The following is a 15,695-nucleotide window of genomic DNA, read 5'->3' as shown; positions in this document are numbered from 1 at the left end:
GTGGTTCAATGGTCAAGAAATTTCTAGTGTTGTCAGGGCGGGTGTGCCTGCCACAAAAGGAAAGCTATCTGAGATCTGGCAACAGTTCATAGGTCCGAAACTTAAGAATGTGAAACTTCCAGAATCAATAACTCAGGTATCTCCACCCAAACCCGGTAAGTGATAAGAAGAAGAAAGATATGTTTGATATTGGCTCCTTTAGATGGAGTCAGAGTCCCCAGAAGTGAGGCTACTGTCCCAGTTAACCTCACCTAAAACCATGGGTAAGAAATGGCAGAAAGAAGACAACAACCGCCTTGTAGTAATGGCAGCACTACAAAAAGCATTTTCATGGTTGGTGGGACTATCGTTGATCCATCTCTGCTGAAACTACTCTTTCTTTTTAAAGGTCCAGTGCAACGTTCAGCTAACTTACCAGGCTTGGGTTCCTCGGCAAACCACCTTACATTACCAGGTCAGTCAGTACCACCTCACTTTAATTTGCTTGTATGAGCAGCTGTAGAAATAGGCACTCACAATGCCTACTGTTTGGCAGATGGACATAAACTGATGACTTCTTCTCCAGGTATGGCATGACTTTTACACATCACATTAAAAAAGTTAAACCCGTTCCCTGAGGTTGAACAAATGAACTGTTGTTTTTAATGGTCTTTACTGCATTTCAGGTTTTTTAAACAAATACCTTACGTATTGTGGCTTGCAGTGCAGGCTTCACAGACTATTTTAATTCGATCGGCAAATTAATTTGGGCCTTTATCACATGGGCATAGATGCTGAAGGGAAAAAATAGGCTGTTTTGTGGACCCAAGCATAGCTTTTTTTGTCTCCTTCCCATCTACCAAATCCTGCTGTCTCTATTTCACCACGATAACCATTTTCTTAATCCTTTCATCTTTGTCCCACACAACTGTCAGAAGAAAGGGAGGGTAATATGAAGCAATTACACAAAATAATGTCTTAGTGTGAACAAGATACTATCTTGCATGTGCATATGCAAGGGCCTTCATGTATGTATAATTCACAGTAGGTGAAAGAAAGAGTAAGTCTGCAGGAAGACGACAAGAAATCACCAAGAAAAAACCCCCAAACTTCAAGCAAAGTACTTACTTAGAAAGTTTTACTACAGCTATTTTCATCAGTGGCTGCTGTGCCAGCAGATGAGGTATGGTGTGGCTCCATATATAGATGCCAATGTGCAATAAAATGTTTCTGTGCTGTTTCAGTTCTCCAAGCTGTTCATGGTGTGATGCACTTTCGCAGCCACCACCTTAGCAGATTGTTTCCCCAGGAACAACTGCAGCCACCGCTTGGGTGTAAGTAAGGAAAAGAGCAAGCAGGAATGTGAGAGAGTTCAAAACACTGTATTCCCTTAGTAAAACAATGTGCTCCGTGGATTACTGTCCTGCTTGAGAACAAGAATGGACAATCACTGAAAGTAAAATTTAAACCTCTGAGCAGCATGCTGACATGAGGACTCCCAGGTATCTAACCCACGACATTTTTTAGATAGATAGAAAGCATGGAACAGGAAATATCATAATACAAAAATCATAATACATAAATAAATCCTCTTAACTTCTGAAGTTTCTTATCATTGGCAGTGACAATAAGTATTACCTGTATATATTGCCTATTTCTTATAGTGTCCCAGCAGTTGTTGAATTCTTATGTTTATATTCATAGGGGAGGCTACTACTTTGGATGTTTTCACCCAGGATTTTCTTGCAGGTGGCATTTAGAGGTCTTGCTCTTTGGAGAGATTTTGGAGATGTCTTGCTTTTTGGAGAAAAAAAAATGTTTTTAAGGAAAAATTGTGGAATGAAACATTCATGTCACTGCAGCCATAACTCTCATCTAATGTAAACAGATCTAATTTCAAAAATAGCTCACTTTTTATACATTTTGGTATGTTTGCATTGGTTCCTTGTTTATTTTTAACAACCAATGCTTACACAGGGTTTTTCACTCATTTCTCCAATGCTATGCCACTTTTAACCTATTGATCCGTTAATGAGTACCTGCAAACAACAAATCCCGCATCCCTTCTTATGTGTGATCCTTGTTCTGAGCCTGCAGACCACAATTATAATAAGAAGGTAGAGAATATAAATGCAGAAGAGTGGGTTTTGGCATAAGCTACCAGGTACAGTCCCTTCATTATTGCTGACTTGCTAAATGACCTTGCTCAAATCCTTCTTCTGTGCCCCAGTTTCCTTATCTGTTTGGGAATGATAACATTTAGTCATCTTTAAAACTGTCCCATCTAGGGATCTGTTAATTGTTATGATTAGAAAAACAGCGGTAGGGAGGACCCATCTTCAAGAGAGGGGAGCGATCAACCTAATAGTGTCCCTTTTTGCAAAAAGACACTGTAGATTTGTTGCCAGTCCAGCCTTACTTCCAGCAGCGATACTCACTGTGACGATCTCACGTTGAATTACAGGAAGGTGCCTTCTGTCTGGCACTTATGGAAATGACTACCTGTGTTTTGACTCTCTCTTCGTTAGACACCTCCCACCTCAGTGTATGTTTTGGCACCGATTGGTTTAGGGACCCAGTGGGTTTTCTCTATTTGGCTGTTTAATCCTGGTACCTTCCTACCCGTGCCCTGTCACTGTGGCTTACACAGCAAACTGTTTACTCTGGTACAGTTTGCAAATCAGCCCTTCCCATGCAGCTATTTACAGTATGTGATGGGGAGTAGATAATAGTGCAATATTTTCCATGTATATAGTCCAGTGACGCATTTTGTTTACAGCCATTATGGTGGTGTTTCTTTATGCTCTATGTAGATCATGTTTCGGGGAGGTTGCTCTAGCTGGAAGCAGCCACTAATTAATGTGTATTTAAGAAACAGTCTGCTGTAAACACACACACAGTTTTCTAACTGAGAAACTGTTATTGTCTTGCTGTTTTTTCTGTGAATCGGATGCGGCGTCTTGAATAAAAAGGGGAAGCTTTATTGCGTTGGGTTTAGTCTCACTTCTGAAGGAGTGAGGCTGACGAGAACAGGCACGTGTGCGCATGATCCCGTCCATTCTTTGCCGGCAGGTTGGTCAGTCCTCCTCATTGCTAACTTTTGAATCTGTGTCTTGTCAATTTAAAGTGCACGAGAGGAAGAAACACCCAAGAGGTCACAAAGCTGGGGAAGTTTTACAAGGTTAGGCGGCTGCGTGCAGGAGAGAGCCCTGGCAGTGCTCCCACCTGGGCTTGACCCTTGGTGAAACCAGAGTCCCCCAGCAGCTCAGCCACATCTCACAGTGCTGCAGGGAGCCTGGCTGCCACGGGCACGTCTGCTGCCTCCTGGAACAACTCCTTTTTCTCAGTGCAAAGAGGATGAACCAACCATTTCTCCAAGGAGCCTGCACTTTGTATGGTGAGGAAGCACAGTAGGGGCATTGATGTACCCAGAAGTATTATTTACATCACTGAGTGACGACATTTTTCTTTCTGTGGCTTGGAAACATTTGGAAGTCTACTTCTGTCAGGGTCCTCGGGGTGCTCATAAGGCCTTAGTGGCTGGGACTGGCCTCCTCTGGGACCCTCACCCTCACCATCTCCTGCCAAGGGCCCAGGGGACGTGTCTCAGCCCAGCCTGGGGCCTTCAGTCACTGCCTGAGAGATGTTGTAGTTGTGCCCATCTCTGGCCCTGTCTCCTGGATGGGCCTGGGACCTGCACAGCAGAGAGCTGCTCTCCTGGATGGAGCCCTCAGACCTAGCTCAGAGCTTGTCAGGCATAACTCTAGGCATAACATAGCACAACTGTTCTGTCCTAGTCTAGTCTAGTCTATTCTATTCTATTCCCAGCGCTCACCATAAGTCGAATAACGATGAGACTGTCATTTGCCTGAAATGCCAGGGGGGTTTCAGCTCCAAAAATACTTTCAACGACACATAACAGGAAGGTTACAAGTGGAAACAGGATATTATTTTCATTTTATTTTTCTGAATTTGTTTCAGAGCCGATGCTCACAAGCATTAGCACAATGCACATGTGTAGCCAGGAGCAGGCTGATGCGTTCTTCACTTGAGCTTGAAAAAACATCCTTTGCAGTCTGGCAAAGGCAAGTCACAGAGCTACAGAAAGTAGCCGCAGGAATACAGGCCAAGCAGTCCCTGTCTCCTGAAGAGTGAGAACAGGAAGAATGAGGATCAGGAACGACCACACACCAAAGAAGAAGAAGAAGAAGAAGAAGAAGAAGAAGAAGAAGAAGAAGAAGAAGAAGAAGAAGAAGAAGAGGAAGAGGTGTGTGGTACCATGGGGTATTTTCCAAAGCATGACAGGTATCGATGACAAGCATCCTTTTTGCCTTCCAAAACTTGCTCCGCTGCTGTGCTTCTTGGCCAGTGATATATGAAAAACACCCTCGTGCATGCACTTGTATTGCATGCAGGGAGAGCTGCAAAGTGGCAGCTGCTGATGGGGCAGCAAGCCTGGAGCCCTTCCAAGCACGGGCTGTTTTGCACAGGAGGCAAATGGAGGCAAGGCAAGAGCAGAGCTCACTCCCGCTCCAAACTTGCAACGGGCAAGAGAGCCCGAGAGAGCCAGGGCACGAGTGGTGCCTTGGAGGTGCAAGAGCAGCAGGCAAGCAGCTAGGCGAAAGGGCCCAGAGGAGCCCTGACAAGGGGCTGTGCTCAATGCTACAGAGGAAAAGAAGCAACCCCCGGGGCCTCCCTTGGGGCCCGCCCTGGCAGTCTAGAAAGCTTCCTCCCCCCGCATGCGGGGCACGAGGGCCACCTGCGTGGAGCATGAGCAGCAGGCACCTAGCCCAAATGGCCCAAAGGAGCCCTGGCAAGGGGCCGTGCTCAGTGCTGCAGAGGAAGGCAAAAAAACCCCCGGAGACACTTGCTAGCCCACCGGCGGGGAAAAAAAGCCTTCCTCCCCCCAGCTGCAGGGCACCAGAGGCCATCTTCGTGGTGCATGAGCACCAGGCGGTAACCTAGCCCAAAGGGACCACAGGAGCCCTGACAAGCGGTCATGCTCAATGCTGCAGAGGAAGGCAAAAAACCCCCGGGGACCAGGGCCAATCCGCCCCGGGGGAAAATTCCTTCCTGACCCCACAGCTGGCGATCGGCTAGTCCCTGAGCATGTGAGCAAGACCTGCCTCCCTGTCCCACAGGCTGGTCACGCCTCCCAGGAGATGCCCAAGCCCTATCCTCCCTCAACCTGCAGCCCTTGCAGGGCCTTCCGAGAGTGGCCAAATGCCCCTGGCCTGATCCACCTTGCGGGCAAGAATCCTTCCCGCGCCTGGCACGACACCAGTGGGTGCTCCAAAGCACTGGGACCCATTGCAATATCTCTGCATCCCATTTCTTACAGCTGCTGCGCTTGGCTCCACAGGGGAAGAGGATGGTGAGCTCTGCAGTGCTCCTCAAGAAGACATTTCCTTGGTCGTGCCACTGCTATCCAGCTGAAAAGGCCTGATAGCCTTGGGCACCTCCAGGCCTTGGTGGTTCTTCTCATCTCCAGCAGCCTCGTCCAGCCTCTGGTCTTCCTCCCTCAGCCCCCTCCAAGTAATTCCACCGGCTCCTCAAGGACTTCCTCTAGCATGTCTTCGGGCTGCCCCCGGGCCAGCTCTGGCAGTGGGACACGGGACGATGCTCCCTTTTATCCTGCCCCGGGCCATTGTGACTGCTGCGTTGCCGGGTGCTGGCACTGTGACACGGGGGTGACGGGGCCCCCCATGGGCAGCCCCGCCCACTGCCCCTCCACCCAGCATCCTTCGGAGGAAGGCCTTTCGGGTGCTGGCCCTGAGGCAGTCCCTGTGCCCAGGAGGCCCAGGGGGCTGTCCCTGCCCTTGCTGGCCATGCACTGGGCCCAGCTGCTGGGCATCCCTGAGGCCTCCTCTGCCACTCAGCTCCCAAGGACACACCTCGTGCTTTTACTCTTCTCTCTGGCCATGGCAGAAACCAACCCTGCAGCCCAGAGACCACCCCTATCAGCCGTCCCCTCTCTGCGCCACAGCTAATGTCCATGAGGCTCCGCAGCGAGGAGGACCAGGGACTTGATCTGGCTAGACACAAACCCTTTCCTGGGGCATAAGGGGGGTGAATTTGGCAGCCACAGCCTGGAGGAAAGCCAAAGTGTAACCAGAGCCATAGGCGGGGATGGACAGTGCCAACAGCCTGCCATGGAAATAAGTCAGGCTTTGAAAAACAAGGGAGCAGAGGTTACACTGGTGTGGTGGAAAGATTGGTCATTTTCAGACCTAGAACATTTGGACCCGTGCCCAGAGCACAGGCGGGCAAACAACAACTCTTCCAAGCTGTAAAAATAGCCCATTGCTGCTATCGCCATCACATCCCCTTGTCCCACTGAAACCAAGCTGCGCAGCTCCTCTATTAAACACACCCATTGGCTGTGTTTATACGGGATACAAAACGTGCTTCAGCCACGGGGTAAAACTTTCAGAGCTCATTTGTCACTTTAACCTTTCTGAGAGTTATTTGCCTACCTCCATTTGTGGGAAGATGTTTAGATCTTATCTAAAACCTTGACAAGTTTCCTTTTCCTTTAGGATTTAGTATTTGGAGTACTGAAAGAGTAAGGAAGGTACTATCCTTGTCATTTTGTACATTGGTGCCAAAATTGTGTACATTCAGACTACGTAAATAAGGGCATTTATACCATAGACATTCATTTGGTTGTGGTGATGCCAGAGGTGAAAGAAAGGAGTTTGGTTCCCTCTGCATGAACTTTGCAGAGATGTAGAAAGCCTGCATGATTTCCTCACCATTCCTTACCAATGCACCAAGGGACATTTGCTACTACACTGTCGGGGAGGTTCGGACTTGACATGAGGAAACAATTCTTTACCGAGTGTCCTGGTTTCGGATGGGACAGAGTTAACTTTCTTTTTAGTAGCTGGTACAGTGCTGTGTTTTGGATTTAGTGTGAGAATGATGTTGATATCACTCTGAGGTTTAGTTGTTGCTAAGTAGCACTTATCTTAAGCCAAGGATTTTTCAGTTTCCCATGCTCTGCCAGCAAGCAGGTGTGCAAGAAGCTGGGAGGGAGCATAGCCGGGGCAGCTGACCTGAACTAGCCAAAGGGGTATTCCATACCATGGAACGTCATGCCCAGTATATAAACAGGGGGGAGTTGGCCAGGAGGCGCGGATCGCGGCTCGGGAACTAACTGGGCATTGGTCAGTGGGTGGTGAGCAATTGCATTGTGCATCACTGGTTTCCCCCTCCCCCCCCTTTTTTTGTTATATTCCTTTTCATTACTATTATTATTATATTTCATTATTACTATTGTTAGTATTATATTTTACTTTAGTTATTAAACTGTTCTTATCTCAACCCATGAGTTTTACTTTTTTTTCTTTCCTTTCCTCCTCCTCACCGCACTGGGAGGGGGAAAGCTGCTGCGTGGTGCTTAGTTGCTGACTGGGGTTAAACCACGACACCGAGAGGGTGGTCAAACCCTGGAACAGGCTTCCTGGAGAGGTGGTCAATGCCCCATGCCTGTCAATGTTTAAGAGGCATTTGGACAATGCCTTTAAGACCATGCTTTAACTTTTGGTCAGCCCTGAAGTGGTCGGGTAGTTGGACTAGGTGGTCGTTGTAGGTCCCTTCCAGCTGAACTATTCTATTCTATTCTATTCTGTTCTGTTCTGTTCTGTTCTGTTCTATTCTAATATTCCTGGTGATACCCATGAGCACAGTTTGCTACAAGCTGTGGTACATCTTCATATTCCTGAAAGTTGGATCTTGTGCAATGTTATGGAGCAGGGACTTGCAGAGTTCAGGTTGTCACATAGGGCGAGGTTTAATGTAGGAGCTGGCTGGGCATAGAGGAGAGCATAATATGCATTCAGTGGATTAAAAAGAATACTTGGGCAGAAAAAAAATCGTAACTAGTTACTAAACCCTCAGCTTATGTCACAGTGACTGGCCAAGAAGTAGCTGTCTTTGGACTCTCTCCTTGAGGTGTCTCATTGGAGAGAACAGTGAATTTTGTATAAACACACAGATTTTCTTAACACTCCTAGGAGACTGATTCTCCCCATGTTTAGAACATTTCTTGAGTGTCTCAAGGATGTTTTCAGTTTCCCATGCTGTGCCAGCAAGCAGGTGTGCAAGAAGCTGCAAGGGACCACAGCCAGGACAGCTGACCCGAACTAGCCAAAGGGATATTCCATACCATGGAACGTCATGCCCAGTATATAAACTGGGGGGAGTTGGCCGGGAGGGGTGGATTGCTGCTCGGGCATGGGTCAGCGGGTGGCGAGCAATTGCACTGTGCATCACTTGTCTTTTCTTGCGTGTTATTTCCTATTTTTTGTTATATTCCTTTTCATTACAATTATATTATTATTATTATTATTATTATTATTATTATTATTATTTAGTAGTGTATTTTATTTCACTTTAGTTATTAAACTGTTCTTATCTCAACCCACAAGTTTTACTTTTTTTTTTTCCTCCTCCTCCTCCCCACCCCACTAGGAGGGGGGGGATCAAGCAGCTGCGTGGTGCTTAGTTGCTGGCTGGGATTAAACCACAACATGAGTGAACAGAAATGTTTATATCTCTCTGCTTTAAAATGCTTGAAAAGGAGAAGGATATCAGTGTTTTGCCTTGTCTTGTTCTGTTTTCTGATCAGAGTGGAATTGCTGTGTAACAGCAAGAGTGTTTGTTGTTGTAACAACTTTTAGTAGTTTGAAATACTCAAGATGACTATATAGTATTTTTGTCAGTAAGCATCGTTAGCAATAATATCCTTCTTATGGCAATGGGGCAAAAACTATTGCAAATCAGTATATTTCTAGGGAAATCAGTGGAACCAGGAAACTTCCAGCTACAATTTTGACTATAGTGTACAATAATTCTTGTGGACTGTGGTGATGCAGCCCCTGGCTTCAAGCTCATGTGAAATGTCCATCATGCTTGATTAACTGAGAGCAGACTCCTCAATAAACGTTTTTCTCCTGTTCAGATTATCCATGAGATTGAAGCTCTTGGCATTGTCTGGACTGTTAGTTCAAGTGATCATCCAGAAAATAATTGGGTTTTGATGGGCTCTCTTGTTGACCTCACCCAGTGGATGCATGGCACATCTGAGGATCAGTTTAAAGGGCAGAACTTGTGGCAGCATTTGGTACTCCTGTGGTTTCTTGACTCATGGATGGTTTAAACTGTGGCAAATCCAGCATGTTTGTTCACCTGCCCTTCTGTATATGTGCCTCCACTTCCAAACCAGTCTCCCACGCATTAGCTATGTCTGCTTATAGGAGCATCCATCACTGACAATACAAAATAATAGCTTCTGGTGTAGTGCTTCAAGCTATTAATCTAATTGGAGTTGCATGGAGTGTAGTAGGCTGTTTTTGTGTTACGCATGGGTGGGGCAAGAGGGATGGGGAAATGAACAATTCTTGTTCCTTCATATAAGCATTGTACAAGTTGCATTGTTCTCTGAAACCCATTCATTGGTCTGCTGTGAATGTGTTTGCAGATGTCCTCAAATCCTGCCCCACTTTGACACAATATCTGTAGTTAAACCTAAGGTGCATCAGATCTAACCTACAGGGTTTTACCAAAAACTTAGAAGCAGATTACAAGCTTTACACTCCCTTCTGCTTAGCAGAACTCTTTGAATATACAGACATCAGTTAAAGCTGTGTGTCCCTCAGGAAGGGCACAGGGTGGTATGAGGTTGGCAGCCCTTAACTGTGGTGCTGCAAGCAGAACCTGAGGACTAGTGCTGGGTGACATCTTCCCAGCAGTCTGCACTCATTTTTCATTTGCAGTTGTCTACTAAGCGGCAGCTCTGGCATTCATTCTCTCATCTGTGATGACTATTATATCTTAAGCAAATCAAGGCATAATGTTGAAGTAGGGCAGGTGTTTATACCAAGCAGCTAGAAGGAGTCCTGACCTCTCTCAAGAATCAAAAGAAGAGTTGTATCAAAGAAAGGATAAGTGAAAATACTGGGTGGATGCCATCCTAGCCAAATCTGAGGTTTGCACGGCTGCTGTTCTGTAAGACGATGGGTTGCACGTCCTGCTGGCCAGAGCAAGCAGAGTGGCTAATGCACTCTTAGCCTCCTTGCTAAATCAGTGTCTGAACGACACACAGATAGTTTCTCTGCATGATGCTACTTGTGTATCTATTCTAGTTGTCACAGAAACACCGGACAGATAGTGATATATTTCAAAAGTAAATTTTCTTTAATGATATCAAAATATAACGGTCAAATTGAACAGGAATGTTATGTTCTATTGAGATATAACATCCAGAATAGACAGGAATATTAGGTCGTAAACACTGCGACAAACACAACCTATTTACAGGTTCAGGATGTCAGCTGGGAACTATCATTATGTGAAATATAACCAAATCTAAGCTTAGAATGATGACTCAAAGTGCACCATCACTCACCTATAAGGCAAGGCACTCAACCTGCAGGAGTTACCACAGGTGGCATCCCGACCCACGAGGAGAGTCCCCGACTGCAGACCCGCTGCTCCGAGGAGGACTGGCTCAATTTGCCCTCCAGCGGGGCTCCTTTTATACCCTAGGTCGGATAGGGGCTTGTGGTCATAGATGGTCAGTGGTCTGGAAACTTCTCTTAACTGAGGGGTTTCACTGGTTGAGGTGTTTTTGGCGGGCTCAGGTAGCTGGGGTTCATGACTTGGGGGACTCTGTATACATGACTCCAGTCACCACAGGGCTGGCCAGCTCAACCCCCAAACTGCGGCTTCTAGTTTAACCCTTTCCTTTCAGCACTCGAGAATTTTCAGTCTTTATCGGGGCGGGTGCACCTGCCACACTAGTCTACACTGGCACTGTCCAAATACCTATTCTCTGCTTTCATTACCCTGATGACAGCCATGATCTTAAAAAATAATTATTTATTTTCCCTAAATTAAAAATAAAAAGGAAATTCATGCCTTAAGCGTGAAGGCAAGGTTAGAAACTTGTAATGCTTACTCCATGCATGAAGCTCCCGAGAATCATAACCTATTGAAGCCCACAAAAACCCTGTGAGGTAAGTATTCTCATTTTTATTCCCATTTTACACATGGAGAAACTGGGGTGAGTGTTATAGTCCAGGTCACACAAGAAGTCCGTGAGAAATCCGGTAACAGAACTCTAGAGTCCTGAGAGAGTCTTCTCCCCATCACTTTGAGTCACTAAAGCCTGAAGAAATTAAATGTCATGGATCCCCTGTATCAGCTCCTGTATGAGGATGATAAACAGCACTGTCAGTGTTCTGGATAAACCCCCTTAAACCTATTAGCCAAGTCATCTCTGCTGGCAACAACTCCAGTAAAATTCCAGTTAACAATAAACATTCCCCCATGCTGAGCAATGGAAAATCCAATAACAGTTTGGCTGAATCCATGCTGAGTACAGAAAATGGAATTAATCTGACAAGTGAATGTGCCTCAAAGAACAGTAACTCACCTGGATATTTTTCAAGCTTTTAATGAATGTCAATCTAGTCTAGCTGGGAACAGGAAAGATTATGACTATGCGGAAATCTGGATGTGTATTTCTAAAGTTTATGACATCCATAGTTTTTTTGTTTCCCAAGACATTTTAGAGTACGATTAATCACTCAAGGAGTTTAACAAGATGAGAGTGTGACTGTTCTAGCATTTGATGTTAGCTAGCTCACACAGGGGAATCTTTTTCGCTTCTTAGGATTCATGCTGAGAGCAATGACTTTTCTTTTAAAGTGCTTATCATGCTAATTATTGACTTATTACTTGGTTATTTTGCAAATAATAACTAAGCATAAGATGAATACATTTTGGCCATAGTCATGTTTCATTTTTTATTCTACCTAATTAAACATGTAAGAAAGCAAGACATAGATTCAAATAAACAGAGTCAAGAAGTTGAGAATAGTCAGATTCATATGTAGCCCACTTGTGACGTTCACAGTGGCTTGTAGTTTACTGGAAAATCGTACGAAACCCCTCAGATCCACCTGATCCTGAAATCTGGGAAACATGATCTCAATCCAGATTTATTGCCTTAAAATGACTTTGTTCAATGATATTTTGAAAACAGTAAGGTGTTTAGCTATCTACATGTAGATAGGTAAGTGTAAAGTTGCTTCTTCATTTAGACTTTTGGCACTTTCATCTTCTGTCTAAACTGTTGTTTCTTAACCTTGAGAACATTCCTTGGGATTCACCTGTGTTGGTGTAGTCTTCTGGGATGTCCGAATAAGGGCATGATTTCAAGATCAAGTATTCCAAAGTGCTTAATTGCCCAAATTTCAATTTTGGAGATGTCTATGTTTCATTCTAGAGTTTTACATCTATATTTATGATTTATATTTTGACATCTTTTTTATCCTGAACATTTTCCTAACCCTCTGTAACTACCCATCAACCCAAAAGAGTTCTGGCTCTCAGACTGAGAAACCCTCCTTTGCACAGACAGGCTGTGCCAAGTGGGATGGATGCAGCTTCTGAGGAATTAATTTCTTGTCCACCAGCGAGTGCAATGCTAGGCATGGTAACTATTGTTGTTCTTCCTTTGTCACCGCCAGCCATCAAACCTCAGCTGTGTCACCTCAGGAGGCCCACTCACAGCTCAGGAGACTATTTCCCAGCCTTCCACAAGAAATCGGAGGAACATCCGGTGAGATGTAAGCTGCTTGACCAGAGGGGAAGGATGAAGAAGATCCAACATATTTCCCAGAGCTGGAATAGGAAATAGCAGAAGAGATAAAGAGGCATCTTCTGGAATGACGCTCCTCACAGGCGGACGGGGGACATTGTGTAACCATTGCACAGGCCATAATGCATTGTACAGCAGCTGCAATTCTAGATAAAAGCAAGTGTATGATTTAGCTAAACAATGTAATGGACAGAAATGTTCTCAATAGCCTTCTTATTATTGCAGCATATGCCCACTTAGTACTAAAATATTGGGCTGTTACCTTAAAAGAAGTAATGGTATACCACTAAGAAGTAATTGTATACCACTGTCTCCTGTCAAATTAAGGAAGCCAATGCTTTCCTAGATTGTTAGGCTCCTTATGGTGTTCTCAATGTGACCTTCCACCTACCACAGGTAAGACAACAACTCCGATTTCAGACAGCATGGGAAAGATTTTTCTTGCCTAGCTGTACTGAGAATAAATGTCTTCCTGTCGTAGTGTGATAGGTGTTCGGGAGGATGAAGGTAGGAGGCTGGAGTACAAGCAGTGCTCTCGCTTCACTCATTGGAAAAAGAGGACATATAGCACAGCGTTAAAATTGTTCTTTGCACAAACTCTGATGAATGTTAAATAACACTGATTCTCTTTTGTGGCGTTATTTTACTTGAGTTTGATCCCATGTGTTCTTTTGGTGCACAGAGTGGCCCACGGGCCTGAGTTTCACAGCTGAACATGCCCCCTCTGAAAAAGTTCCTCTTGTCCCCAGATTTTACACGGTGAGAAACAGTGGCAAATAACTCTCTGCCTTGTTTCTCCAGGCCCCTGGTGATTTACGTACCACCTCAGCTCTCCCTCTCCGGGCCAGTGAACTCTGTCCTGTTTGTACTCTCCTCACAAGCAAACCTGCTCTACTTTTTATCTTCCTTGCTGCTCTTCTCTGTATGTTTGGGGGTTTTTTAAATCTCTTTTTGAAAGGAGAGGATGAGCACTGCACACAGTACTCAAGATGCAGGTATACCAGAAATTTATGAAAGAATGTAATGACACTTTCTGTTTCATCTTCCATGCCTTTCTGAGTAGTTTTTAAAGTTGTACTTTCCTTTTTGAACCTCCTTGAGTACTGAGTAGTAGTTTCTGTAGAATTATGTATAATAAATCCTAATTAATTTATAGCCCAAATGCAGATATGGAGTTGGGGTTGCTGCTCCCTGTATGCGTTGTTCTGTACTTACCAACACTGAATTGGTGGTTTTGCCAATTACTGAAGTAAGCTGCTGCTGCTGCTGCTGCTGCTGCTGCTGCTTTTTTTTTTTTAACCTTACATCCTTCATTTCTCTTCCCTGCTTGTTTTCTTCTTCCATCAACACCTTTTCCAAATCATATCTTCTGGATAAGCACGTGGAATAGCAGAGAGGACAATCCTCCTTCATTATGAATTTCATAATGAATTTCACCATTTCATCCCACTCTTCCCCCCCGCCCGCATTGTTAACTAGTTATTTACCCATCTTAAGATCATATGTTATGATCTTCTTTCAATCCGTGACAGCTAAGTAGCTTTGACAGCCTTTGGAGCAGGACCTTGTCAAAATGGAGAACTACAAACCATTATTGGCTCCTCCAAGGAAGTTTCAAAGATTTGTGAGGCAAAATTTCTTCTATAAAAACTAGGCTGACCCCTCTCTGTTATAAGTATCCCTGCTACTTACCAATTCTATTATTTATATTTTCTAAAAGTTCACTCACTGTGAATTCGCATTCTGTTATACACCACAGGTTTGTAACTATGTCCAACATCAAAACTGCACCAGCTGGTGTATGTAGCACTGCTATGTGACAGTCACATTAAAATCATGGCTGGTTGTTGCATGAAAAGAGCCAGGGTGTCTTTCCAGTGTTACGGATGCCCCTCGCTCCCTTAGAGAGGATCACTGCAATTCTGGGTGCACTCGCCCTGAGATCTGACACCTTTCCACAGTGTTTTGCTAGACATCTCCACTGACTGAGTGCTCTGATGTCACCTTGTTTCAGTTATTTTCATCTGTTTTACCCTGTGCTTCATGTTTGTGGTGTTGACCTTAATCACCATCAGAACTTGTGACTCCAGCAGCTGGGCTGGGTCACTGCCTAAACCAAATGCAAAGAGGAATGCACTTTAAAGCCTCCTGCTTATGAAATGTGATTTATCTCTAGGAATTCCCCGAGAACTGTATTTTGCTTGTAGAATACCCTGAAATGTTTTACACAAGTAGGCTGTATAGAAATACAAAATTATACTATCCTTCCAAACACATTTTGTGTCTGTGTCATTTCCTTCCCTTTAGGACACCTTTGGTTAACACTTTACCTAACAGAGTCCTACCTGACTGTTCTCTGGACAAGTGGACAGCACTGGGTCACTTGCAGAAGTTAAAAGGGGAACCTCTTTTTTTTTGCCTTTCATTATTACCGATAGTTTATTGGGGTTATTGTTTTTGTGTCACTAGCATCTCGCAAAGGGAGTGACTTTTGTCTTTGCTCTCCTGGTCCACACTCTCCTTTGCCATGAAGCAGAGATAAGTTGCCATCTTGAATTTACTGCTGTGTAATCAAGGCACAGGGAAATGAAATGACCTACCTGAGGTGTCATGGGGAGCGTATATGGCTCCTACAAATTTAATGTAGTTCTGATCAGGTTCCTTTTGGCTCTCACTTTTCTCCAGCCAAGTCCATGATGTGCCGAGTCCCTGTCTATTAGAGTCCCCTCTAGAAAGTGTCTGTTCACCCAAGTGGTTTAGAGGGTTTTTATTTTTCCTGGAGCTGTGGAAGGTGAAGAACGGTGACAGATACTCATTGGTATTGGAAAGATATCTCAGGATGTCTCTTCCCTCTTCCAAAGCCTGGTGCTTTTGGCCTAAATGAAATGCTGCAAAGTGGGGGAGAGACGATGTTTGTGCAGAGTACTCCTTGTAAATATCGGGTGCTTCACAAAAATAATTCCTAAGCAAAACTAGTTGTGTTGATGGCATCCAGCCTGATGCACAGAGCTGTGTGGTGGAGTGGATGGGCTCATCCTCTCAGTCC

General features: G+C 44.8%; 1 protein-coding gene across 1 annotated transcript in view; it reads left to right on the top strand.

Moving 5' to 3' along the window:
- The window catches only part of PDE1C (phosphodiesterase 1C), a 215,853-nt gene extending 203,165 nt beyond the window's left edge, over positions 1-12,688 (top strand). Inside the window, exons 18-19 of the mRNA XM_050915808.1 lie at positions 389-454; positions 12,519-12,688. Coding sequence (XP_050771765.1) covers positions 389-454; positions 12,519-12,688 — 236 coding nt within the window. The remainder of the gene's footprint in view (positions 1-388; positions 455-12,518) is intronic.
- The last annotated feature ends 3,007 nt before the right edge of the window (positions 12,689-15,695 follow it).

The sequence above is a fragment of the Gymnogyps californianus genome, chromosome 2, assembly GCF_018139145.2.
Source record: "Gymnogyps californianus isolate 813 chromosome 2, ASM1813914v2, whole genome shotgun sequence".
NCBI lineage: Eukaryota > Metazoa > Chordata > Aves > Accipitriformes > Cathartidae > Gymnogyps > Gymnogyps californianus.
The sequence above is the reverse complement of the archived record's forward strand: the minus strand, read 5'-3'. Positions and strand labels throughout refer to the sequence as shown.